The 27,443-nt window shown below is 38.9% G+C and overlaps 1 protein-coding gene across 1 annotated transcript in view; it reads right to left on the bottom strand.

Annotated features, from left to right (window-relative positions):
• The window catches only part of LOC149542678 (uncharacterized protein At5g03900, chloroplastic-like), a 219,102-nt gene that overhangs the window by 94,994 nt on the left and 96,665 nt on the right, over positions 1-27,443 (bottom strand). Inside the window, exons 8-9 of the mRNA XM_089797557.1 lie at positions 15,757-15,822; positions 6,276-6,415 (exon numbers count right to left, since the gene is read on the bottom strand). Of these exons, the coding sequence (XP_089653683.1) occupies positions 6,276-6,415; positions 15,757-15,822 (206 nt within the window). The remainder of the gene's footprint in view (positions 1-6,275; positions 6,416-15,756; positions 15,823-27,443) is intronic.

Raw genomic sequence — 27,443 nt, 5'->3', positions numbered from 1 at the left:
GATGTGGTGTACACACAACTTTGGCGGTACTCCCTTCAAATCCTTGTATGTCCACGCAAACACGTCTTTGTATTCCAAGAATATCTTGAATGCCGCTGCCTTCAATATTGGATCCCAGTTATCCCCTACCAATATGTTCCTTGGTTCAGCCTCATCTCCCAAATTCATTGTTTGCAATGTGGCTTCATTGTATTTGATGGGCTCCCCTTCAGTGAATGCATGGGCGAGTGTTTCATCGAGCAGCACATTCCCCTCTTTTACCTCTGTGAATTCTCTTGGAAATCCATTAGCGTTGTGTCCTTCCTCTATCGTCAGTACATTGCAACTCTGAAACAGTTCATAGTCCTCTATCTACCAATGGTAGAGACCGTTCACTGAATCTAAATCATCGTCTCCCTCCAATCACAGGACTCCCTCCTGATCTGGTTCCATACGCTGCCTCCCTTCATCCTCTTCTTCAGAATCTGATGACAAAGCTTCTTCCCCGGTCATTTGAGTGTGTAAATCGATGACGTATTTTCGCCCTTGGTTTCAAGTGATAAGAGTATTTTTCTTCCAATCATGCTTAACTCTAGCTTGTATCAGCCACCCTAGGCCCAGAATGGCATTATATCCTTTCCTCTTCAGCAGAATCACAACGAAGTCAAGCAGGAATGGTTGTGTTCCAATCGTTACTGGTTGTGCTCTTAGGACTCCAAATGGTTTCATTCCGTGTTGGTCGACAATCAACAACTACAATGTAGGTGGCCACAATGTCGGTTGTCCCAACCTCTTCCAAGTATCCTCTGGTAACACATTGACACCAGATCCTCCATTCACAATTGTATCCATCAAAACAGTCCTGAGAATTTCCATTTCGACAACTGTTGGATGTGGTCCGAATGAAAGGGCTAATAGCATCGGGTCTTCTGTACTTGCGCCACCTTCTTTCTTCTTTCCTTGTTCTATTGGTAACTTAGCAGTTGGAGCTATGTTCGTGAGTGTCGTACGAAGTTGAGGCATAGTGAGCAGCAGATCATTTATTTTGACGGGTACCTCGGTTTGTAATATTTGTCATACAATGTTTTGTTCTGCGCAATTCCATGCGAAGGTACCAGTAGTGTCCTTCAGGTGTGCTTTCTCAGCCTGCGTTGCTTTCTAGATCTCTGCCCGTGCTTCCTCCAGTCGCTTTTTTTTCTTTTGTCGGGTCGGGTACACTTTCGCTTGCTTCCGTGTAATGGCTAGAACCTCTTCATCTATCCTGATGGTGATAAAATTTACTCCCGACTTCGGGCACTTGGCGTCTTCATGATCGTCGAGTCTGCACCATCTCCATAATAATTTTAGTGTTTCATTGTACAGTCTCGGGCAAAGTGGTACTGGTCGACCATTCGCATCGTACTGAATTCAACTCCTGCTGCCATTATTATTGTTCCCATTGTTGTTGTTTTGTCCTCGCCGATTATTTCTATATCCTCCCGACGTGGCGCCCTTCATACTGGTGTTCTCGCTCCCTCCTAACGCAGAAGCCTCCTATGTCAGGAACACTTGCTGAGGACCTCGTGTTTTCAGACTGAACAGGTATTCCTTTGTGGAATGTCTATGATCTGGCAAATCTCGCAAAACTGGTCCTTCGGACAGGATCCCTTTGTATAGCCTTCTTTCTTGCATTCAGTGCACCATAGCTCATTTCCCTTGGTCTCCTTCTGAATGTTCTTGAATTCTTTCATCATCAAATCATATCCTTTTGAAGGGCGTGAACCTTCTTGCTATCCTTTTCATCCTCACTGCTTTCTTCTTCTAAAGATGTGTCGTCATCTAAATCAGACAAGCTACTCTTCTTCTTTTTCGTCTTCTACTCACTTTCCAGGTTCATTGCCTGGTTGTACACTTCAGTGTATGACAATGGCGGTATGATCTTCATCTTCTTTCGCAACTTTGGGTGTAGGCCTTCAATGAACCATCTTTTCTGTAGCCCATCAGTCGGCTTATTCTCCATTTTATTGATCAAGTCCTTCAACTTCCTAGCGTAGACTCAAGACTATTTCATTCTTCCCCTGTTTTGTATTGTAGATCTCCGCTATAATTTCGATGTCGTCTCGCAACAGTTGAAATTCAGCACTAAACTCCTTCTTGAGGTTGTCCCAAGTGCTTAATTTCTGGGGATCTGTATCAGTGAACCAATCAATTGCAATACCCCGTAAGGTGGCCGAAAACTGCCGGACCCATTCGTTTGTATCTGTTATGCCATTTGCCCTCCAAATGGTTTCTTATGTTTTACAATGTCGGATTGGATCGACTGCTCCATCACCATCAAATTTCGACAACTTTTCCTTTGGGCCAACCATTACTATTTGAAGTTGAGGGGCTTGTTGTGTACCTACACTGTTTTGCACTCCTGCGCTGTTCTGCACTCTCGCGCTGTTCTGCACACCCGCGTTGTTCTGCACACCCGCGTTGTTCTGAACACTCATGATGCTCTGTACACCTGCGTTGTTTCCGACATTCGTGCTATTTGGTGAAAAAGGGTTTTCGTCAACCGAAGTTGTCCATTCTGAAAGGGTATCACGGATGAAGAGTTCACTCCACGCTCATGCTCCCTCAGTACTCCGAGCCGTGCAAGTCAATCCTCTTCCGTCGAGGGTCTCTTCCCTTAGCGTATGCAGGTTCAGAAACTTCTCCCTTGCTTCTTCCACCAATTCCACGTGCTGTCGAGTCTCCTCCAACAATTCTTCTGTGCTACGGTGTCCGTCAATAATTTGCTGAAACCTTCGTCTGCGTTCGGCCTACTGTGCCAAAATTAAGTTTTCTTGCACGATGCGTATTTCATCCTTTTCCTTCAGCTTATTCTTATTCTTGTTCAGCTGATTCAGCATTAGTCTTCATCCATCTACCTGCGTACCAAGTCCATCGGGCAACAGCGCCAAATGTTTACCGTACTAATGTAAAGAAATTAATGCATAGAGGCAATAGATAAAAATAGCAGAACTCCTTGTATTATTCGCATATGCCAAAAGATTACATATCCATCATTTACAATGACCCAAAAGGGTGTATAAATACTTTCCGAAAAACCTTCCCGAAGGGGTCCGTCAGCTACATGACAATTACCGAACGGCCCGTCAGCTACCTAAAAAGAACCTTCCTGAAGGGACCCATCGGCTGTGATACACACACAACAAGAACCTTCCCGAAGGGCCCCGTCGACTAATACACAATTTTACCGACGACAGTTCCCAATTAATAAATTTGAAGTGATAGACTCTAAAAAAAAATAGGGGTAACGTAGAGTAATTTCTTTCTAAGGTCTAGGGTTTTACAGACCAATAATGGAACATTGTTGCTAAGAGTAGAGATACTTACCTGCATCGAGAGATGACACCAACCAATCTCTTGCTAGGGATCCTAACAGATTCTCTCCACACCATCTCGCAAACAAGCCATTAGATTTACAATAGTCCCAGAGACCATCAGTATAAACATTACTAAGGATAAGAGTTTAGTGATCCTCTGATGTGGGGGCAAGGATCCTGAATCTCCTAGGCAAAGAGACATTAGTTGTTGTAGCAGGATCAGAGGGACGAGAAATGTGGTGCTGAATGATGTTAGAGATTAGACCTGAGGAAGGGATTTGAGACAGAGGGGTAAGCGTTGGATCCTAGCGAGACCCAAAGGGAATTGCATTTGCTCTAGTTGCCCAAGGAGATGTGCTAACAGGAAGAACCCACATCCTATTATTTTTCCTGTGGAAGCTTACATTATCTTGATCCCTAGGGTTCCTAAAATTCTTCGTTTGTCTTCTTCCTTGGTCTAATTTCCTTCTCTTCGGGTCAAGCTCACAGTTATCCCATCCCGAATTAGGGTTTTGAATCACAGATCTCGCCAACCTCTTTGTTAAAGCCGGTAAGTCCTCCATTAACACAAATAAGGAATTCCTAGTTGAAACCATAGCATGAGAACCCTTATTTAAAGATCCCACAGAGCTCGGTGGAGTAACAATAACCAGAGGAGCCGAAGAGACTGCGGGCTGAAAGCGAGGAGGCCGAAAATGTGCAAAACCTTTCCTTTTGCGAGCCATTAAGTAGGTAAATGATTTGCAGAAGAATTTTCTTTTGCTTTTCTTTGGGAATAACAATTTTGGGATTTGGAGTTTAATTTAACATTATAAACTGAAGACATTCTAAAGATTAGGATTCGGCAGCGCCAAGGGCGATCAGCAGCAACAATTTTATAAGCTTATTCATGATTTCATTCTTATTAGCATATATTAATTATTTATATATATGAGATAATTCTTAAATCAATAATATAGATATGCACATACATACATACATACATACATACATATATATATATATATATATATATATATATATATATATCTTTTTAATTTATAGTATTATCACTTTCCTATTATCTATAAAGTAATTATACAACATAATTCTGATCATAAACTGATACTAATGCTAGAGTATATATTGGACCATATCAGTCTCTTATTCTTGATAGCTTCTAAATATAATATTCTGTATAAAAATATTGAATCAAAGATAAATTACTGCCTTGCTGCCACACAATGTTTTCTAGTAAGCAGATAGGGACTGATTCGTTTCTGAATATGTTTCTCACATATAATCTATAAACTGATTATTCCTCCAATATCCTTTAAAATGATGTTTGATATCCTTTTATATGAAATGAAGAGATATGAGTATAAATAGTTGCAACACTTCATGCTTAACAAACTTAATTACTTCCAAACAATTCATACTTATTTCCTTTGCACCTCTTCTGATTTAAAACATATTAAACTCCTGACAGATTGCATTCTTTTAATCATACCAGGCTTATGATTACCAAGTGTGAACTTCAATCTTTCTTCCTCCGTATGGTAATACTGATTGGGAGTGATGCTGATAGGCATCCATTCTATATGTTACTTAATGAATATATATATGAAGGGAGGTTTGTTATTTATACACTGACAAAGAGGAACTATTAATGTAGACTTCCCAAAGTCAGGAATACCAGACGGTTGACTAAAGAAATTCTAATAGGCATGAAAATTTTAATAAATCATTTGGCAGTAATACACTAAGTGAGAATAAAATATAAAGTTTGTGGAACCTTCCTTTATCTATTTTATTAATATTTTTTTTATTTGATTTATACTACAGATTATTATCAAACTGGTTAACATCATATATTTTGATTAATATTATATTAATCAATACTATTAGTTATCTATTAATATTATTGGTTGGATTTAAATTACAAATATTGATTAGCATTATTGATTCATAATATTATTGATTATCTAGTATTGTGTTGTTTAATATTATTAATATTGATTGATGTTTATTTGTGGGTATTGATGATCGAAACATACTATATTTGAACTCATTGTATATGCATTAAGAAATATATTTGTCTTGAACATGCATTAATTACAGCTCATGACATGATAATTAAAGACAGTGAGACCACTAAGCACAAAGGCATCATTATTCTTTTGTTAATAGTGAGCAGGAATGGTGAATCAAATTCACCAAAATGAGATTCGCATTCTCAAGCCTCCTTCCCCTTGTTGCACATCATAGAACACTTGGCCAATTCAAATTTTCTTAAAAGTCCAAGTTATGATTCTATCCTTTTTCTTTGATATTTGTTGTGCTTTTGTAAGTTTGTTGCCCTATAATCACCTAGTTATGTTGTGTGAATGTGTTGTCTTTGTCATCATTTTGCCCTTCTATCACCATTTTTTAAGTGTCTTCACATGATTTAGACTTTCAAATTTCCCAATATTCCTCTGGCTGCAATCAAAATACTCTTCACCATGCTGCTAAATGGTATTTCTTCCAAACTGCTTCATCCATTGTTGAAGGTGGCTAGGACATTGATTCAGTGTTCCTCCATACAGTCTGACCATGGATACATACTATTATGACAACAAACAATTCTCTTATGGACAAGGAAGGTCACACAAAACTGATTAAACTGTGATGTTGGCTTTAACACATTGAAGAGGTCAAAAATATAGACTGGAAAGACAAGGTTCAAATAAAGTTTCACAGTGGTGTAATGAGATAACAAGTTGCAGAGGCATTGGCATGTTGTGATGGTTAAGTTGTGGTGTTTTTTGTTGCCATCAAAGTTCAAACCCCACTGGGCTTCTATTGGTGAATGTTGCAATGGGGACAAGGTCCTCCATTTGTGAGCTCGCCAGTTCATAGCTTCAGGTTCACCTGTCTTCTTTTTTTAATAAAGAATTGAGGTAACAGGTTGCAAATAAATACCTGAAATCCCACTGCCTTTCCTGCAAAAACTTTGTGGCTTCTCCAATCCAAGATTTCCATCTCTTGCCAACATACTCCTTCCTTCTGGACTGCATTGAGGCTGTTCGCTGGAGTGATGGAAAATGATACAGAATATTTCCCTACCATAACAAAAGTGAAAGAGCTTTTATTTACCACGTGTGCCAAGAAATTGAAATGACTAGGTGCTAGGTGGTATAAGAACTAAAAGATCTAATAATCTTGAATAGGTGTACAATTACAAAAATCTAGCAAATCCCTCAAGCACAAAAAGAGAAGATGCAGCATGTTTTTTTTTTCATGCAGACGGAAATATCTTATTTAGAATAAATACAACCAAATCTACAGAACTGAACAGTTAATTCATTTCATCCATATAGATGTGATATTGTTCTTATGCATAAACAAAAAATAACAATGACAAAGTTAGAGCCAAATAGGCCAATCGATTTCATTTAAAAGTTTATTTTTGCAACCTCAAATGGTTCACTTTGATCTCATAAAGGACATGGGCTAAGGACAATGCATGCTAATGTTTTTAAGGACATCTTCCTTGGATGATAAAGATCACATATTTGCCTTGCAGATTAGCAAAGAAAAATAACTTATATTGTCAGAGTCATGGCATCCTTAGCAATAGACAAAATGATGCAACCTTTACTTGGTTAGTCATATGAAACAAGATTCTAACTTTCCGAACTAGGAAGCATTCATTGAGGAAGAGGAAGAAATAGGAAAATATCTGTTGGAATCATTTGCCATTGCACCAAAAGCTCAAACTATCAATGCCTGATACAAGTGCCTAATTTTACCCGACACATGGGAGGCGATTTAGCCATGTCATAAATCTCCAAGGAGGTGCTGACCACCAAGCTAACAATCTCCCCTTCAGAACTGACTAGGCCTTCAGCACCAACTGTAGGGAGACTCGAACCTGCGACCCAAGGCTCTAATAATAATTGTCAGAATTGTATATTGTTCCACCAAAAACTCAAACTGTCAATACCCAACACAAATGTCAGATTTAACCCGACCCGTGGGAGGTGGTTAAGCCATGTCACGAATCTCCAAGGAGGTGCTGACCCCCAAGTCAACAATATCTACAATATAAATGTCAAAGTATCTAGAAGTTTATGGAAACTTTGAGTTTGCATTTAAGAGATGGAAAAGACGCTCTTTTATATCATGGATTAGAACAAGCAACTTCAGGGATTACTCTAAACCTTGAGATTTAGTATGGCATAAGATCAAATGGATCTTAGTAAAACCTGTTAATGCACTTCAAGTTTACCTATGGGATGGCTCCAACTATAGGATAGTGGCTACATTGGCACAAGCAGGATTAGAAGGTCTAGATTATCTAGTGTACTTCACAAGCCGACTACTATAGAAAATAGAGCAGAACTAAAGCATGACGGAAAAGGAGGCATTAGGTGTGGTATATGCTGTCCAAAATTTAGATATTATCTACTAGCCACACCTTTCACATTCTTTGTTGATCGCCAAGCCCTAATGTATCTTGTTAATGTCTAATATCAAAGTAAGTTTTATGAAATGACAAATGAAGAATCAAACTCAGGATGCCACAGCAGATTTGAAAACCGACTGTCAGATTATAATAGAAACAGGAATAGAGCAGGATTAGCCATCTACTCACCCTACCACATAATCATGAACTCTATTTGACCATCTATCTATAGGTGGTAGCTCATACTTGGTGACAACTTCGTTCTTTCCAACCGAAATGACTCTGTCCAAAAAGTGCTTAGGAAACAGTTGTCCTTGTCATGACTATGTTCCATGAAAGACCATGCAAGAGAAAAGCCTCGCAGAGAAATAACTTGGCCACTTGAGTTGTCAAGCATCCTACAGAAATGGCAAAGAAGTGAGCAAATTTCGTTAAACAATCCACTACGACAAAGATGTAATCTCGCGCACTTTGGGAAGCACTATAATGAGGTCCATCAAGATGCTTTACCACTTCTGGTCGGGTATTGGGAGCAGCTGAAGTAGTCCCGCAGGTAAGGTGTGCTTGGATTTGTTCTATTGGCAAGTGGAGCATTCCCCCACATACTGCAATACATCATTCTTAAGGTCCTTCCGAGAGAACCTTTCCCAATTTTTTCTATAGATCTTCAAGTAACCTTGTTATCTAACCAAAAGTAATTTGTGCAGTTCTTTTTGAATTCTTTCATTAATCTTGGATTCAAGTACCAAATAGATTTTTCCCTTGTAGTAAATGATGTCGTCAACCACCTTGTACTTGTCATTGTGCACTCAACCATTTATCAAGTGGCACGCAAATGTATTCTTAGAGTACTCAAACAACAAATGTGCCTTCCAATCTCGAAATTTGTAATAAGGAGCATATGGCAGGACTTCTTGATAGAGCATTGGCTACTACCTTATTCTGGCCCTTTATGTACTCTATATTGAAATCATATGTTTGCATTTTACTCACCCATTTATGTTGCCACTCGTTCAAATCCTTCTGCTCAAGGAAATATCTTAGACTATTGTGGTTTGTCCATACAACGAACTTTAGTCCAACAAGCTACTATTGAAACTTTACAAGAGCATGCATGATGGCAAGCATCTCCTTGTCATGAATGGAGTATCATTCTGCTCCTAAGAGCTTCCAACTTTCGACTACGATGGGGTGACAGTCTTACACTAACACTACTCTAATGCCTTCTCCCAACATGTTGCACTCTAGAACAAAGGAGTTGGTGAAGTCTAGTAGTGACAGAACTAGACACGTACTCATGGCTTCCTTCAACTTGTCAAAGGTGTATTCCACCTACTCAGCCCAATGGAAGGATCCTTTCATCATCAGATCAGTTAGGGGAGCAACCAGCTATGAGAATTCTTTCAAAAAACTTTTGTAATAACTGCACAATTTGAAGAATCCACGCAGCTTCAAGAGAGCCTTGGGAGGAGGCTAGTCTGGAATCCCTTGAATCTTCTCCTGGTATACTTGTACCCTTCAAGCACTAATGATCTGACCCAAGTATAAAATCTCAGTGATCCAAAACTCACATTTGCACCTTTTGGAAAATAGAGATTGTGACTCCATGATCCCCGATACTTCATCCAAATGTCTTAGATGTTCTTCCCAAGTCTTGTTGTAGATGAGTATCTCATACAAGAACACCGACAACTTGTACAATTGCCTATTGAAGATGTGATTCATGTAGGACTTAAAGGTGGACAGAGCATTGGTTAGTCCCAACAACATGTCCAAGAACTCATAGAGTTCATAATAGCAATGGAAGGCTATCTTCTCCACATCTTGTTCCAATTTTTGAGAAGTAGACTGCACCATGTAGTTCATCCAACAATTCATTGATTTCGAGAATGGGGTATTATGTTTTAAAATATTTTTATTCAACGCACGGTAGTCAACACACACATCCTGAGAGATCCATCCTTCTTTACCAAAACTACCAAAGATGCAAAGGGGTGGAGTTGGGCTTGATCCATCCTTTATCGAGGAAATCATGGACCGTCTTTTCTATCTCATCTTTGAACTTCTTAGGATGGAAATAGGGCATGGTGATGACAATTTTGTCTCCCTCCTGCTACTCAATACGTGCTTGAAGCCAAGATATAGGGCAATACCAGGTGGAATAGCAGCGAAGACCAAATTGTGTTTATCCAATAACCTCTGAAGGTCCGCATTCTAGTAGTGTTTGTTGCCCATTTATAGTTTCTATTGAGACCAAGTTGTGTGCCAAGCAAACGACATCATCATGTCTAAAGATTACATCCATCAATCAAGTCGAGATTTCCTTCGGAATGCCACTTGAGATTCCCCTTAGCACAACATATTTGTCATCCACTTCGAAAGAGAACTCCATCTTCTTAAAACTTTGTGTACTCATCAAGAATCTCCATCTATTGGATGCCCAATATGGCATATGTATCGTCCAAATCTATCACAGAGAAGTCATCCGTCACTCTATAGTTCCCCATGGTGATGCTTAGTTCAGGAACTAGATGAGTACATAACAAGTGATTTCCTCCAGCTATTAAACCCTTTATGTTCCTCCATACGCAAACCCCTTTGGTTCACAAGTGATGAGTTGATGAAGTTGAGGGTGGCCCCACTATCGAGCATGACCACGACCACTGCCCCTAGAGTATACATTGTATCCAAAATATATTGTACCTTAGAGTACCAACAACTGTTGCAATGGTGACTTTACCATACCAATGTGGCAATCCTCTCTATGAGGTTTAGGTTAGTGCCCTTAGAGTCTTGTTGACCATCACCTTCATTCTCCCCTTTTGATAGCTCAATTTCCTTATGCTCCTCTTCACGGTTGGACATCACCTCAATGTAACGGATTTTCCCTTTGCCTAAGCATCGATGCTCTAGTTCTCGTGGCTCCTTGGTAAAACATAGTTTCCTCATCCTAAGCTCTTGTCTTGTGGCCTATGCCAATGATGGCTTCTTTGGATGGGGATTAATGTCTTTTTCCTTTGGAGCGAGTGGTGGCTTGGGGTGCATATAACTCTTGAAAGAAGAAGAAGAAGAAGAGGATGTCAGCATGTCACATGCCTTCTTAATTGCTTCAGTGAGCATGACGGGGTTGAACCCTTTCACCCAATTCTTTAGAGGTTCCATTAGCCCATCCATGAATGACACAATCAATCGCCTCTGTGAGATATTTGTTACCAACACAAACAGACTTTGGAATTTTGTAATCTAGTTGTCGATTGATCTAAATTGCTTTAGTTGTGTTAACACCTTGAAATTGAGTTCTAGATCCTTTCCATTGAAGCGATTTATAAGCCTCTCTGTCATTTTGGTAAATGAGGTTACTAGATCGTGAACAAGGGTGACCATTCTATAATGCCACCATTCATGAGCGATTCCTTCCAAGTGAAGCACGAAATATTTGATGGCCTTATCTGCAATCATCATGTTAAGTTGGAAATATCTATTTGCATTTTGTAACCATGCCTGTGTGGATGTTGATCCTGGTCCATCAAAGGATGACAGATTTTCCTTGCCTATCTTTCATTTGAGTTCGTCGTTGTAGTAGTCACTACTATTGTCACCTGAGTATCTCATTCGCAAATCAACATAATCGATTATCCTTGAAGAATATGTCTCCTTCAAGATCAACATTCCTCCAATCTTCCCTTAGCTCCTCTTGCATTCTCTGGAAAGAGGGCTCTCATTACCTGCGACATTCTTCACTGTTCAACAAAAATGTCATCGTCAATGGTCGAGAGCACGGATGTTGAGGGTTTTCTCTCCCTATGACGGAATTATCGTCATGACGATTTTGTTCTTCGATTTTCTTCCCTTCTGCCAATCTCCTCAATGCCTCCTCCATGAGTCGTTCTTCTTCCCCTCTAACCATGCTGTCATTGAGCTTCGCTTGGCTTCCGGTTGCTCCCCTAGCATTGCCATCACTTTAGCTGCAGGATCATGTGGTTCCCACATTCTATCAACACAACGTTACCTCCTCCTGATGTACACCTACATTCACTATCCAATAGGCTAGCAGAGGCACCAACTATGATACTAGAGTAATGTTTCAACTTTCGACTGACAAGTGTAAAACACAATTGCTTGCCCTCCCCTAGCAGCCTGTTCTCAGTAGTTGTTTTTGTTAGTCGAAGTCTTATCTCGTACAACAAATTATCATACAATGGGATGCCAATGTTGTTGGTGGAACAGCTCCACCCATACAGTGAGAATATTCAATATAGTGACTATATAGTGGATTAGTGGTCTAATGCAATGATTGTGTGGAGTCGTATAATGTCATTCCTACACAAATTTGTCTGTGTCCATATGGTCAATTGCCAAGGCTGTCGATTCCATACAAAACCGTACACAAATGAATCCAAAATGATTTTGATAAGAAATAATAGGAATACAAGGTATTGCGTCGAGATGAAGTTTCATACAAGCAAGAGGAATTCAAATTTAATAATGATAGCACTTTAGATTACATCATATAGATTCTCAATACAACTATTTTAGATCAAGACTAGAGTAGGGTGAGCAGCTACTCCCACCAAAACTAGAGATACTAAGTAGGGAGGAACTTGCACCTCTAAAATGGCAAACATGTTAAACTTCCAACTGGACTTTGTACACACAATAAATGTCCAAATTCGCATACCTACAACAATAACTAAATTGACCTTTCATATGGCTTCAAAACACTTCCCAAAGGACTACAAATGTACCGACACGACCAAAAAATACCAACGTTCAGGCCATTACAATTAGTTATTAAATTGAATTATTAATTATATCAGGGACATAACAAGAAGTCGTCATTTTAATATTAGATATTGGGCCATATACAATTAATTATTAAATTGAATCATATCCTGGACACTACAAGAAGCCATGACTTTTGTTCTAAAAACCACCAAAAAGAGATAAACCAAAATTGGTGTGAAAGAGGTCATCGTGCAATACTACAAATAGCAAAAATTCATCATGCGGAAAAACCTTTCATTGCAACTGATAACACAGCAAAAAATATCTGCAAAGATTAGAACCCTCAAAAATTCTAGAAAACCAAATGCAGACTTAGCCGGCATGAATAATACAAATAGAGCCATGATTTTTGAAAAAAGGCCACAAAAACAAATGTCACAAAACCTCCGATGCTGCAATAAAAGTCTCATCATGAGAAAAATCGCCAAAAACAGATTTTGATTTTTCACAAATTGCCCACAAACTAGAAACCCTCCAACTAAAAGTCCTTGGATCTAAAAAACCTTTAATTTTAAATTTTTTTTAAATTGATTAAAAAGACTTCAATCAAACTATTGGCGAAAATCTTCTAAATATTTCAAAGAAACTTCTAGGTCAGCTTCACAATTTTTCATAAAAAAGTGCTTTTAAAAATTGGAAATAAATTCCAAGTTGTCAATTTTGGTTCTAATATGGGGTTCAAGTACATGGGTTCGGCCAAAAAAAAATTCCTAGGGTTTGGGTTCCAATTCTTCTGTAAGCATGTGTGTGTGTGTGCGCGCGCGCGTGTGAATATGTGTCTGTATTCATATACATTAATATGTAGGCATGTATGTATGTGTTTTCATATATATGCATATTCACACACAAACACACATTTTTTCATTTACATATCATACATTTATAAATACAGCATATGTCATCAAACATATAATAGGTTTGAAGAATGATACTCACAAATCCATAATTGCCAATAAAATTATAACTAAAGTATCTTATGATCATATAATTTGCAAAAGTCTCAAAATGTATTTGCAAAAGGATTTTTATGGAACAAAATAGTTTTTAAAGGCATGTGTAGCTTAATTTTTGGCACCCACAGCTGCAGTTGCACTTGGGCTCAGCTGGGTTCGCCCAAAGTGTGGTCTAGGCACCCAGCTTCCTACCACAAGAAAATGGGTCGACCCTGAAGGAGAAATAGAATACAGAGGGAAGCAGAACCAGAACCCAGCTTCAAACAAGGAAGCCTGGTAACTTAAAATTCTGGGAATTGAAGGTGTGAATTTTAAAAATTTGCCAAAAAACTAACACACGGGCTCTAGCACCAATATCTGCTATATTGCTCTTTCATATATGTATATACTCTTCTTACAATTCTGCTATAAACTCTTCTTACAATTATGCATTCAACCTCTCTTTGATGATCTTCCTTTTTATCCACCCATTCACAGATCTGCAAATTTAAATGGGATAAAACTCTTAATCCCTGTGCTCCCCTCAAATGTACTTCACAACTTCATATATCTTCCCAAGGCTGGTGTCTCTTCCAATTTCTTAATTGCCCCTAAACTAATCTTAGATGCTGTTCTTCATATTTAATTCACTTTGTTTCTAAATTCTTCTCTAATTCCAACCTGATTATTCCATATATTTTATTTCCAATTTTTCCTTCATTTCTAACTCCAAATAAAATGTTTTTTCTTTTATACCTCTATATCCAAATGAAGCTATGCATCCCTTTGAACAGAGATCTCCTTTCTAAGAGATATGGCTTTCTTTAAACTCTAAGTGCTGCTTTTTACTTATTAATAAAGGTAATAATTATTAGTTATGTCTTCCTTGTGATATTGCTATCAGGATTTAACTGTGTGATTTTTGAGTCAAACTCATTGACCCATGTTTCACGAGTAGTGATTCAACATGAATCCATCTCTCATGAGAATAAATGGAACACTTAGCACTCATTGGATCTTCCTTGTTTTACTAATTGTGCTATTTCAAGGATCGCCACCCATCATTAATGTATATTAATTATTATTGTTTCCTCAAGGTAATCACAGGTCTTATTTGCTGATCGCCCAAGCCTTTGGCTGCAACTTGCATGCTGTGAGGTTTGTCAGTAGTGGGGATATGATATGGCATGAAGGATGTTTCTGACTGGTTAAATAAATCCTGAAATCTTGATTCGTCTGAGTCCAGTTAGTCAATTAGATTATATCATATTCGGCATAGATCTGAAGAGCCTAAGATAGCCTGTTTTAGATGGTTGCTCTTGTTAAAAAAACTGGTTGTTGACTGTGTTGCACAATTGTGGTATTCCAGCTACATCTTGTTCTCTTTGTGACCAGGTGGAAAACATTGAGCATTTGTTTTGTGAATGCCACTTTTTTTTTTTCTGTTTGGACAACGTTTCTTTGGGGTCTCATTGGGTGAGAAAAAAAAGATGTAATTGGTCTGAAATTGTAGTTCATGTTTTTTTCTGTTGATCTTGATGTTTTTCGACTTGTGTTGACTAATGATATTTTATGGTTTATCTCAAAAAAAAGAAACAAAGAAGTTTTACAAGGCCAAAGAAGGTGCCTTATTGAGTTCTGAAGTGAGGTCACCTTTCTTAATGTTGTTTTGCAGGTCTCTACCATTTTTGAGATACCTAAAGACAGATTTATGATCCTAATGCAGGAGGGGCAGACAACTGTTAACAAACTACTAAAATAGAGATCAAGAGTGCTCACTTCTTCCCACAGGGAAGAAGCTGAAGATGTTACAGCAATACATAGATAAACATAACATTCAGAGCCTGTTGAAGTTGACCACCAAAGATGGATGCAAGAGAGAGGTTCCATTTAGTTGTTATGGATGTGATTCCTAACTTTATTGAGCCACCTATGAAGAGCTATGAGTGTGATAAATGTGAAGTCAGCAGTAATGTTAGGTGCTGCTGCAAGCAATTATAGCCATAAGCTGGATGGTTTTTTTTCTGACATAATTGCTACTCAGTATTAGCATGTAATCCATTATTGGAGAAGTGAAATGTAGTATGCCTTCAGTGGAGCTCCAGCTCCTTATATTGTAAAAATCTCTGGTTTGGGAACAATCTTTAATATAAACAAGTGTTCATGCTGAGTAAAACTCTCTGTTTTCTGAACGATCTTTAATATAAACGAGTATTCATGCTGTCTACCAATTAAGTTGACCGGTTCCTCAAAAAATTGAACTGAAATATTGTCTCACCTTGCTATCAACTTCTGGGCGTCCATCAAATTGTAGCAGTACAGGTAAAACATATGATTCATCCTCCTGCACCAAAAAAAGAAACCAAGTGAATCCAGAAACCTAAATAGTAGCATATAATGTGGACTAAACACATCTTAAGATTTATTATATTAACACAATCACCGTAGAAAATTGAAACCATATCTTTCCATCAATTAAATATATCTACTATTAATAATAAAAAAAAAAGGTATTATAAGAAACACAAGAAAATCTTGAAGCGGCCCTTGATACCAATTTCATTTCAAAATGAGAGGTGATAAATCTAAAACAAACTTAAGTCTAATTTTGAGGTAAAAACATTCATCTTACAAATGGTTAAATAAAAAATTATGTAATATCAACTTAAGTAGTAGTCTGCAGATTTAATTGTCAATTACTGTCTGTGGCCAGACCAAAAAAAGGGTTCCAGTCACCACCAGATTATAAGAAATATTTGGATAATGTTACAGTCCAAGCTAGCCAAACACATGAAAAAGATAATTTGATTATACTTACTGTGCTTGAAAAGTTTAATTCATTGAGATCGGATTTGGAAGTTCAATGCAATGTCCCCTGTTTGTGTTATGCGATATGGGACTTAATTCTTATATTTCAATTCCATGAAATTTCTTTTATGTTTATAATTGATACCCAATCCTTTAGTTTGGCACAAATGAACGTATTGTAAAGAGGTATTATTGCTTAAAGAATGACATATCAATTGTGAAGCGGCTTCCCTGATGCTATGTAAGAAAGGCTACCGATTTGTAATATTGCTTAGATGGAATAATAAAGTACCAATGTCTTTATAGACATGTAGGTTTAATCAATCTAAGTTTTCAATTAGGGTAAAAGCATGTTTTGAGGGGACCCAAAACCCCGTACAAGTAGATTTTACCAGGGATTTAGAACCCCATCAGAATGAAACTCTGCCACAGATAATACACAACAAGGTCTAGCAGCTCAAGTAAGACAAGCGATCTGCAGCCCAAAGAGACATTGTCAAAGTTGGAACCGACTGTCCCAGGAAAAATCAGCACATAGGACTGGCAAAACACATAAACTAGTTCTACAGAATAGAGACCACTGGGGTTTTGAGAATCCCCAAACCAAAACTACAAAGAATACATGGCTGCCTGAGCCATCTGACCAAACTGGTGAAATCCCTCAAACATGTGCCATGAGGGACTATGATGTCATCCTCGGCATGACATGGATGGCCTCGCTAGTAGAGTTCACACTTAACCTAGCAAAATTGGAGATGAGGATTCAGCATGAGGGAAGAACTATTGTACTTAGAGGACTTTCAGATGGGAGTTGCAAAGTAGTTTCCCTAAGGAGAATGCAGAGACTTTTTCGTCATAATAACATAGAGTGGGCAGCGGAATGTTTCACTATGCCAACTTCACAAGAGCCACAGGTGAAGAGTCAACCACCAAATATCTAGGAGATACTTGACAGCACACTAAGGTATTTGGCGAGATTCCGCATGGGGTTCCTCCTGACAGAGGGATAGAGCATGTTATTGAGCTCGAGGAGGGAGCCAAACCAGTTATGATTACTCCTTATCGTCATCCTAAGAAACATAAAGATGAGATAGAGAAGACAATTAAGGATTTGTTGGAAATAGGGCATATTAGGCCTAGTAAGAGTCCCTTTGCTTCAGCAGTAGTGTTGGTAAAGAAGAAGAATGGGACGATGTGCATGTGCATCGATTACAGGGCATTAAATAAGAAGACCATTAAGAACAAGTATCCCATCCCACGAATAGATGAGCTGATTGATGAGTTACATGGTGCATGCTTTTTTACAAAGATTGATCTACGATCAGGGTATCATCAGATCAGGATGAGGAAGGAGGACATTGAGAAGACAGCTTTTCGGTGTCACTATGGCCACTTCGAGTTTTTGGTTATGCCATTTGGGCTAACCAATGCCCCTGCTATGTTCCAGAGTTGCATGAATCAGGTATTTAGGGAGCAGCTTAGGAGATTTGTCTTGATTTTCTTTGATGACATTTTAGTCTTTAGTAAGAGTTGGGAGGAGCATTTACAACATCTTAAGATGGTGCTGTCCACTTTGGAGAAAGAGTCACTGTATGCCAAGGAATCTAAGTGCAAGTTTGGGATGACTAATCTACTATACCTTGGGCATATCATCAGCGCAGATGGAGTTCGGGTAGATCCTGAAAAGATTAAGGCTATTGTTGATTGGCCTGCTCCTACGAATCTTACACAGCATAAGGGATTCCTTGGTCTCTGCGGATTTTACGAGAGATTTGTTAAGAGATTTTCAGACCTTACCAGGAAAGGGGCCTTCACATGGAAAGGCTCAAGGATGATGTTCAGAAGCATGTCAGAGAGTGTGCAATTTGTCAGCAGAACAAGGGGGAGCACACATATCCTACAGGGTTGTTACAGCCTTTGCCCATTCCGGATAGGAAATGGGAAAGTATTTCTATGGACTTCATCACCGAGTTAGCACGAGTACAGGGGAAAGAATGCATCTATATGATAGTTGACCGGCTAACAAAGTTTGCTCACTTCTTTGCTATTCCATCTAATTACACAATAGCACAGGTGGTCGATCTTTTCTTTAGAGAGATATTCAGGGTACATGGGCTACCTAGTTTCATTGTTAGTGATCGGGACAATAAATTTATGAGTACTTTTTGGCAAGAATTGTTTAGGTTGTGTGGTACAGATCTTACACCTAGCACTAGTTATCACCCACAGACAGATGGGCAGACAGAGATTGTGAATAAATGGGTGGAAGGATATCTGAGGAACTATGTGACTACATAACAGAGGGCTTGGGTCAAATGGCTACATATGGGAGAGTACTGTTATAACACCACTTATCATATGTCCATCAAGATGACTCCATTCATGGCACTGTACAGTTATGAAGCACCTAGTTTCATGGATCTGGTTTTGGGGGATAGTAGAGAGCCCAAAGCAAAACACTTCTTGCAGGATAGTCAGGATATTTTGAGGGTGCTCAAGGAGAATATACAACAAGTCCAAAATCAGCAGAAATTGTATGCTAACCAACACCAGATAGAGCACAGTTTCAAGGTTGGGGATATGGTTTACTTGAGGCTACAACCATACAGATAGTCATCACTCAAGAAAAGCGGAGCAGAGAAGTTGAAGCCTAGGTTTTATGGCCCCTATAGAGTGATTCGCAAGGTGGGCGAGGTTGCTTACGAGATTGAGCTTCCAGAGGGCAGTCAGGTGCATAATGAGTTTCATGTGTCAAGGCTTAAGAAAGTCATTGGTCAGAGAGTTGTGCCTTCAGCAGAATTACCACCATTAGATGAGGAAGGAAAGCTCGTATTAAAACCTGAAGCTATTCTAGATACTACGGAAAGGACCCTGCGAAGCAGGTTGATTAAAGAATATTTAGTCAAATGGAGATATCTACCAGAGGAAGATGCTACTTGGGGGAGTGAGCAGGTGCTACAGCAAACAGGACTGAGATTGCTTGAGGACAAGCAATTTCAAGGAGGGCACACTGTAATGACCCCATCTATTAACCTTCACGTTCTCCAAAGGCTAAGTGGAGCATAAGAGGAAATTAAATTAATTTCTTATAAAATCATTAAATAAATTAAAAATTAAAAGGTGACTTTATATTTAATTAATTTAATTAATTATTGTATTACAAGGGAGAAGCTTCCATAGTGTATTAATTATTGGAAAGGGGGGAACCTCTAGTAATTTAATTTTCTAGAAGCACAATTAATTATTGTATTGCCAGGGAGGAGTTTCTAGAGAATGCATTAATTATTGGAAGGGGGAAGCCTCTAGTAAATGCAATTAATTAATGTTTTAGTTCCTTCTAGAAGGGTGAAGGAAAAGGATAAATAGGGGTGAGAGTCTCATTGCTTAGCATCGGATGATTATGAATTGCATTTGATAAGAGCTTGGATGTGTGAGTCACATATCTTTCTTGGCATTAGAGGACGTTCATCCTCTCTTGTAACATTCTAGACGTCATTCCCTTGGAGTTTGGCCTTTGGAATACATTGCTATGTACTTGATTTTATCATTGCGAGAACTAATATTATTTCAGCAGCAATTTAGTCTTCAATTTACATAAATTCCTTCTTGTTCATGTTATGTGGATTGAAATCTATGCAAAGACATTAGTTGGTTTTGTTACTGGGCATTTTCAGGGTGCCCATTACAGTGGTATTAGAGCTGCCCATTACAATGGTATCAGAGATATAAGTCCTGCCATCCTGTGGAGATCTTCAACATCTATGTTTGAGCATGTGACAAGGGCTTTATAATTTTCGCAATACCAAAGCAAGACAAAGTAGGAGTTCAGACTTGCAGAATGAATAGGGTAGTTCATCCGTGCAGAGGGACATACAATCCAGTCATACAAATACAGAGGAGATATTCTTTGAACAAGATAGCAGTATGGGTGACCAAGATGATAGGAATACCGGTCCAGATCAGGAAAATGTAATGTTGAGGTTACTGGATACATTTCATGAGCAGAATAGGTGAATGGATATGATGTTGCAGCTTATGGCTAGACAGATGGGCATCAATATTGATGATTTGTATGTTGCTCCAGTGCAGGAGGTAGTTGATTCCTTGGGTGGGATCGAGACACATATAGAGCCACCTAGCTATGATGTTGATGATATGGGTGTTTCAACAAAGTCAATAGATGTCGGTTTACGCTTTAGTATTATTGATTCACAATCTGGTGTTGAGTCATGTGTGCCGAAGTCCACATATGAGGCTTTGTCAGGGGATGGTGATGCAACAATAGTGGGATTAGAAGAATGCGAGGATGTAGTCATATCAGTAGCCACTACTGTGTCAACTGAACCATCTAATGAGGAGTTTAGCAGCATGCATGTCGTAGTTGATGTGTGCTCTAATGATGGCACACATGTTGATAATTATGAGTTTTCATCAACTATAGAGCTAGTTCAGTTTTTTGTTGTGACAGTTAGTGTTGTTCCTATGTCCACATATTTCGATGTGGCTACACCTATTGTTGATACAGTTAGCATGGGTGCATCTGGTTGGCTTGTCATTACATCTTCTTCAATGCATGTTGGTGATGATGGCAACTCTAGTCCAATATATATTATGTGGGTGGATACAAAGAAGAAAAGGTTACAAAGATCATCTACGGAGTTACCTTCTGGTGACATTTTGACTTCTACATCATCAACACAAGTTTTGGGTGCTAGGCTACAGGACATGTGGTTGGTCCTAATAATGCTTGTTTGCAATTGGTTTATGTCCACAGAGATGTCACATACTACTTCAATTGGGATCCGAGTGGAGGTCGAAGTTCATTGTATTGCTAGATTGCTTGAGGACAAGCAATTTCAAGGAGGGCGGACTATAATGTCCCCACTTTAGCAGTTAAATTAATTTCTTATAAAGTCATTAAATAAATTAAAAATTAAAAGGTGACTTTATATTTAATTAATTTAATTAATTATTGTATTACAAGGGAGAAGCTTCTAGAGTGTGTATTAATTATTGGAAAGGGGGAAACCTCTAGTAATTTAATTTTCTAGAAGCACAATTAATTATTGTATTGCCAGGGAGGAGTTTCTAGAGAATGCATTAATTATTAGAAGGGGGAAGCCTCTAGTAAATGCAATTAATTAATGTTTTAGTTCCTTCTAGAAGGGTGAAGGAAAAGGATAAATAGGGGTGAGAGTCTCATTGTTTAGCATCGGATGATTGTGAATTGCATTTGATAAGAGCTTGGATTTGTGAGTCACATATCTTTCTTGGCATTAGAGGACATTTATCCTCTCTTGTAACATTCTAGACGTCATTCCCTTGGGGTTTGGCCTTTGGAATACATTGCCATGTATTGATTTTATCATTTTGAGAACTATTATTATTTCAGCAATTTCTAGGGTGCCCATTACACCTTAGAATACTTGAATCCCACCCAGTGATTGGAAAATCCCAAAATCTGCCTGCTACAGAAACCAAAAACATCCAGCCACTAGAAGGAGCCCTTGAAAACAAGAAGCTTCCTTCTAATCAGAGAACATAACAGATGACTCCACACCAACTAAAGGAAACTGTCAAAAGCAGAAGTCTTAACAATGCTTCCATCAACAACCAAACTGGTTGGGGCACATTGCCTCCAACCCAACCAGATCGAAGAAACGAAAGCAAAGGCAAAACAACTAGCTAAAAGATAAAACATTAACATTATGCTAGCCCAGCACAAAAAGAAGGGACTAGGCCTGAGGATCAAAGGCTGAACAAACAACACCCACCTACAAAAACCCACAACAATGAAGCAACTCCTCCCCAACCCAAGACCCACCTCAATAGGGGTTCATAGAGGGTTTAACCCACTTCATTTGGAGGAAAGTGAAGGTGGTACTCCCTTCACATACAAGGACGCAAGCAATCAGGCAATGGATATTGAAAGCAAGACCAAAACGTCAAGAAACAAAAGAAAAGTGAGTGATGATAGCAATGACGAAGATAGTAACAGGGAATCATGAACAATCCTTAGACTCCGCAAGGATATGATGCAAATGATGAAGGAGATGAACGGAGAAAAGAAGCAAAGGACAACAAACAATAATAGTGCATAGAATACAAAAATAAAGAGCACACAAGAACCAATTGCCCCAAAAAATTGTTTTGGGACATATGTCAAGTCATGGGACACTCCATGAAAGAGTGCTTGTATAATTTGAAGGTAAGGATAACACAAGTGCTCCTAACCATAGAACAAGCAACCCCACCCGCCAAACAGCCAAGAACTACGACTTCCAATGCCTCCCCAAGAGGGTATCAAAATAATAAAAGTAGAAGCAATAATAACACACTATGAAGCCATATCTAGTATGATGCAAAAGGTTGCCCAATGATAAAATGTAGAAGATGTAACAAGTGTGGACACTTTGCCCGGGAATGCCAAAGTGGCGGAAGCATGCTATGTCTGTATTATGGGTCGGGGAACCATGAAGATGTTGATTCTCTGAAAAAAAAGGTAGTGAACATGCTAGAAGTCATAAAACCAGAAAAGGAAGTAATGGCGATTATCAAACTTTAAGCAAAGAAAGCCCCATACCCTGATCCCCAAAGTGAAAAGGAAAGGCTGAAGGAAGCACAATTGGCAGTGGAAGAGGAACAAAGACAAACTCAAGAGGCAACAAACATTTTCGTATGGTCAGCAACAAAGGCCAACATCATAAAACAAATGTTGTAATTGATGGTAGCAATCTATAGCATAGAAGAAAACAATACCAAGACAAGAAAAGACAAGGTCGTGGACAAGAAGCCAGAAGGACAAGTACTCCACAAAGGGGACCTCAACCCCTGGATCCGATGTTGCTCATGCTCAAGATAAGAACACCTGACATAGTGGAAATGGAGATCATGGACCATAAATTCACAAATACTATTGTGGATGTAGGATCTAGAGTAAATATACTTCCCAAAGAAACATGGAAGGCTCTCGGAAAACAGACCGTATGGACACCTACCTTCAATCTAGTAGGAGCGGACCAACATGGCATAAAACCACTTGGCACTCTCATGGCCCAGAAAGTAGCTGTTGGAACACAACAATTCTTAGATTTTGCAGCATCACCCTAGAAAAGAAGAGATACGATGCTCTACTTGGCAGAGAATCGTTGATCATTGAAAAGGACAACCATAACAGGAAGAAGAACATGTTATCCATTGAAAGCAAAGGGAAAAGATATGAAATTGATCTACAATGCCAAACAATAAGCCAGGAATTGGCATCAAACTTGGAGTTTGAGGAAGGAGAGTAAGGTGAAGAAGGAAGGATGGAATCGAATGAGGAAGGCGTACTAAGGCTTGGTAGCTTCTCTGAGGACAAAATGAGTTCCCTTAATGAATTATTCCACTAGCAGATGGAGGATCATGAGATATTCCAGCCAAGTTGCCGCATGTTGGAAGTAGCAAAGATAGAGGGGGATGGAGACACATACCCAACAAAATATAAGGAGCGCAAGGAAGGGGCAAGAAGGCTCTCAAACTTCTAATTTTTCCTTCATCGGCATTGTTTTAAACACCAAAAAAATCAAGAACATGATGTGCACCATGGAGTTTTGTATGGTTTTAAAGGTGTTAAATTTGGTCTTGGCAAGGGGCATTGCCCCTCGACCTCGTTGGGGCACAAACTAAGCCCACTCTAGAACCCCGCGAGGGGCACTAACATACAACCTTATGAGGGGTGTTGCCCTTAGACACCCACCCCCCCCCTCCTTATTTAACTACACTACAACTTTGAGTTTTTGCAAAACAAGTGATTTTCTGCACTCTTGTCATTACTTTTCCTTAATATTAATTTATGTATACTTATCGTTTGGAAGACAACTTTTTTCTTTTGTGGGGAATGATGTAGGTGGCAATTACACCAAGAATAGTTAAATAAGACTTTTGATTGTTGTTAATGTAATAAAACATCTTTTCAAAGGGGTGTAAGTTGTTTCGTCAATTGGTGATGGTTGGACACTTAACCAAACGAGTCAAGTCTATATGTTGGAGTCTACAACAAGTGAAAGGTGTAATTAATGTTGGAACGATTATGCTATGAAAGATATATCATTCTGTCATTTATGGTGTAATGTTATTCTATGTTATCCCATGCTATTTGTTGTAGTTCATATATTTCTAGTACTATGCAATCTTGTGCAATCCATCTCAACTCTAGCATATGAGCACTTCCATATCTGGCAAGCAAACACTTCCACACTTGGCACATAACAGCAGACGTGGATCAAAGTTTTGAAGGAATGGAACCAACCCCTCTAGGGACAAAAAAATCTACTTGGAATACCTTGGAATGTATTGTGAAAGTCAATGATATAAGACACCCCCCTGACACCTTGTGGCAATAAGCCTTGGTGGTGAAGGCACGAGATAGTGAAGAAAAAGGCATAAAAAGAAGACAAAAGAAGGAAGTAAAGGGGCTCACAAAGAAACACGAAACAGAAACACCTAGAAAAGATAGTCTTGAGGATGAAGAAAAAGTATCTTAAAAGATTTAAGGGTAAGTATTTCTAGACTAAACAAGGATAACAAGGACCGCAAAAACAAAAGGAATTAAGTCTGGTAACTTTGAAAAAAAAAAACTTTTGAGTAAAATTTAAAAAAATAAAGGTTAGAAAGATGGGAATAGAAGGAAAAGGGGTTGGAAAAATAAGGAAGTAAAAGACTCATGTTGGAAGGAATTATAAGGAAAATAGAAACAAAACGAAAAATAGAAGATCAAAAATAATACAAAGACAAAAGCGTTAACCTTCCAAGTAAAAAGGAAATGTCCCAGTAAAACCCTAACCCTTAAGCAGCACAATAAATTGGGAATATGTCCAAGATTTTCCATTAGATTGGCAAGGATAAACAAGAAACCGAGAAAGAGAAGAGGAAGTGTACATCGTATGGTAGGAAGAAATGAGAGGAGAGGCAATACAATCGTACATCATATAGTAGAAGTTGAACTGTGCAAGCAAAAGAAATTCCATCGCCTGCTCCATATGATCTATATGGAGGAAACTAAGGGCAAACATCGGCTTCTCCCTATGACATGTACGAAAGAAATTGAAATTTCAAAGCAACGTAGAAGGCAATGTACAAATGTGATTGACAAAGAGGCGTACAGAATAGAAAATCCAGGATAAGGGAGTTGTATGGATGAAATAGAACAAAGCCAATGTACAGACAAAAGAATACAAAAATCGTAGGAAGGGTAGATCAGGTGGTCTCGCTAAACAAAACTAGCAACTTACGGATAAGGAGCAGAAGTGTACGAAAGGAAAGGGCAGAAAGCAAAGTGTTGTTTGTAGAAATAGAGTCGTGCCCATAGAACACCTCATCCCTATAGTGTGTACAGCCCATATCACTGTCATACGGTTCAGGGAGCGGAGGAAAGTATACAGGTTGCAAAGGAAAATATAGAGTTTGCACAAGAAGATACGATACTTATACATAATGGCAATACGAAGGGAAGAGATACAAGAAGTGATATCTCAGGCAAAAAGGTCGCCACTCTTTCCATGGGGGGCAAAGTGAGTGCAAAAGAGAGTGTTACCCATCCCAATGTAGTAGATCCCATAACACATAAAGGAGGAGCCCACACTATCTGTATCACTACCTCGCATGGAATTAAAAGAGCTTAACCTGTGGAACTTGTGGTTGCTCTGGAACCTTGCGCTCCAACAAAAGTAGTCACCCCAGCCAACATTGTAACTACTTCAGTAGCACCATAGCCACCACTAGTAGGGATGGTAGAAATAAAAGAGGGTGGAGATATGGATACAAAAGCTAACAACTTGGTGGCAATTTTTCAGATGGAGGTGCAAGGCATACCACCACCCTCACCCGCCTTGATAAAGGGAAATCAAGATGAGGAAGCCAACCAAGCCCAACTAGATATTATTCTGATAAACAAAGGGAGTCAATATATGGGCGACCAGGAAGTGGGAGCTACAGAAGGTGGTAAAGTGGAGATAAATGTCCCTCAATTTGCAAACTCAGCACAACAATTCTTAGTGGAGTTGGAGGCTATGGAACCAGCTACACGAGATAGGCATACCAAGCAAGGGAGGTTGATATGGGCTCTATCACTATGGAAGTCGGGGCACTATTAAGGATCATGATAGAAGGGCGTCATATAGAATTCAATGAATGCCTCAAACAGGAAGGATAGTCGAAGATGGAGGTATAAGAGAAGGAGCAAGCGTGGAGTATGCCACATATTGCGGCAGGACACAGAGGGTATATGGTGATGATTAGCACCCTGGCTAGAGTGGAGACTTTTAGTGATACATTCTTACAGCTACAGAAAATTACATGGATGGCTTGTAAGGCGGAGGAGCATACCTTGCTCTTGAAAGGGATACTACCCTACACACCAGAGTGCATGAGCTAGAGAGTGATCTCTCCTAGGAGAGGATAGCACAAGTCGAGAAGCAAAAGCTAGGGACTGCCAAGAAGGATCTCATGAAATGCTTTGAGGTTGTTGAAGGTGGTGTGTAAGAAGCAAATGATAGAAGATAGAGACTTGACGATTTTGCATCAACAATTCCCGCCCACCACTTCAGTTACTCTAGATGCCCTCTCACTCGTCCCAATAGATTTGTTAATAATGATTTTCCTCATTTTAATTTTCTATTGTCTAGAAGACAACAAATTTTGTGGGACGGACGATGTAGAGGCAGTTATGCCATCAATAATACTTTTGTTAGTTAAGAGTAATGTAATAAAACATTTGTTTTGAAACAGTGCCAATTGCCAATAGTTGGCAGTCTTAACCAACTGTTGATCACTATTTATATCTAGTTAATGTTTGAGACTATTATGCTATGAATAGATATATCATTTTACCATTTATTGCATTATATGTTCCATGCATTGATGTTATAATATTCATATATATTATGCAATATTTTTGAATAGTTACCTCTGCATTACTCTGTACAATCCATCTCGGGTTACACATCTAACAGGTGCTGGTTGATGCCTGGATATTGTTGACTGTAATATAAAAATGCTGAATGGATTATTAGATTGCTGATTAGATGAATTTGAGAGAATGTCGGTCCATGAATCCTCAAAGCTCATTATTGGTAATACCATATTCTCTACATAGACTCCAATCATCCAAATGGAAGT

The sequence above is a fragment of the Cupressus sempervirens genome, chromosome 8 (genome assembly GCF_028749045.1).
Source record: "Cupressus sempervirens isolate cs-2001-9-10 chromosome 8, ASM2874904v1, whole genome shotgun sequence".
Classification (NCBI taxonomy): Eukaryota; Viridiplantae; Streptophyta; class Pinopsida; order Cupressales; family Cupressaceae; genus Cupressus; species Cupressus sempervirens.
This window is presented reverse-complemented; position numbering and strand designations above follow the sequence as displayed.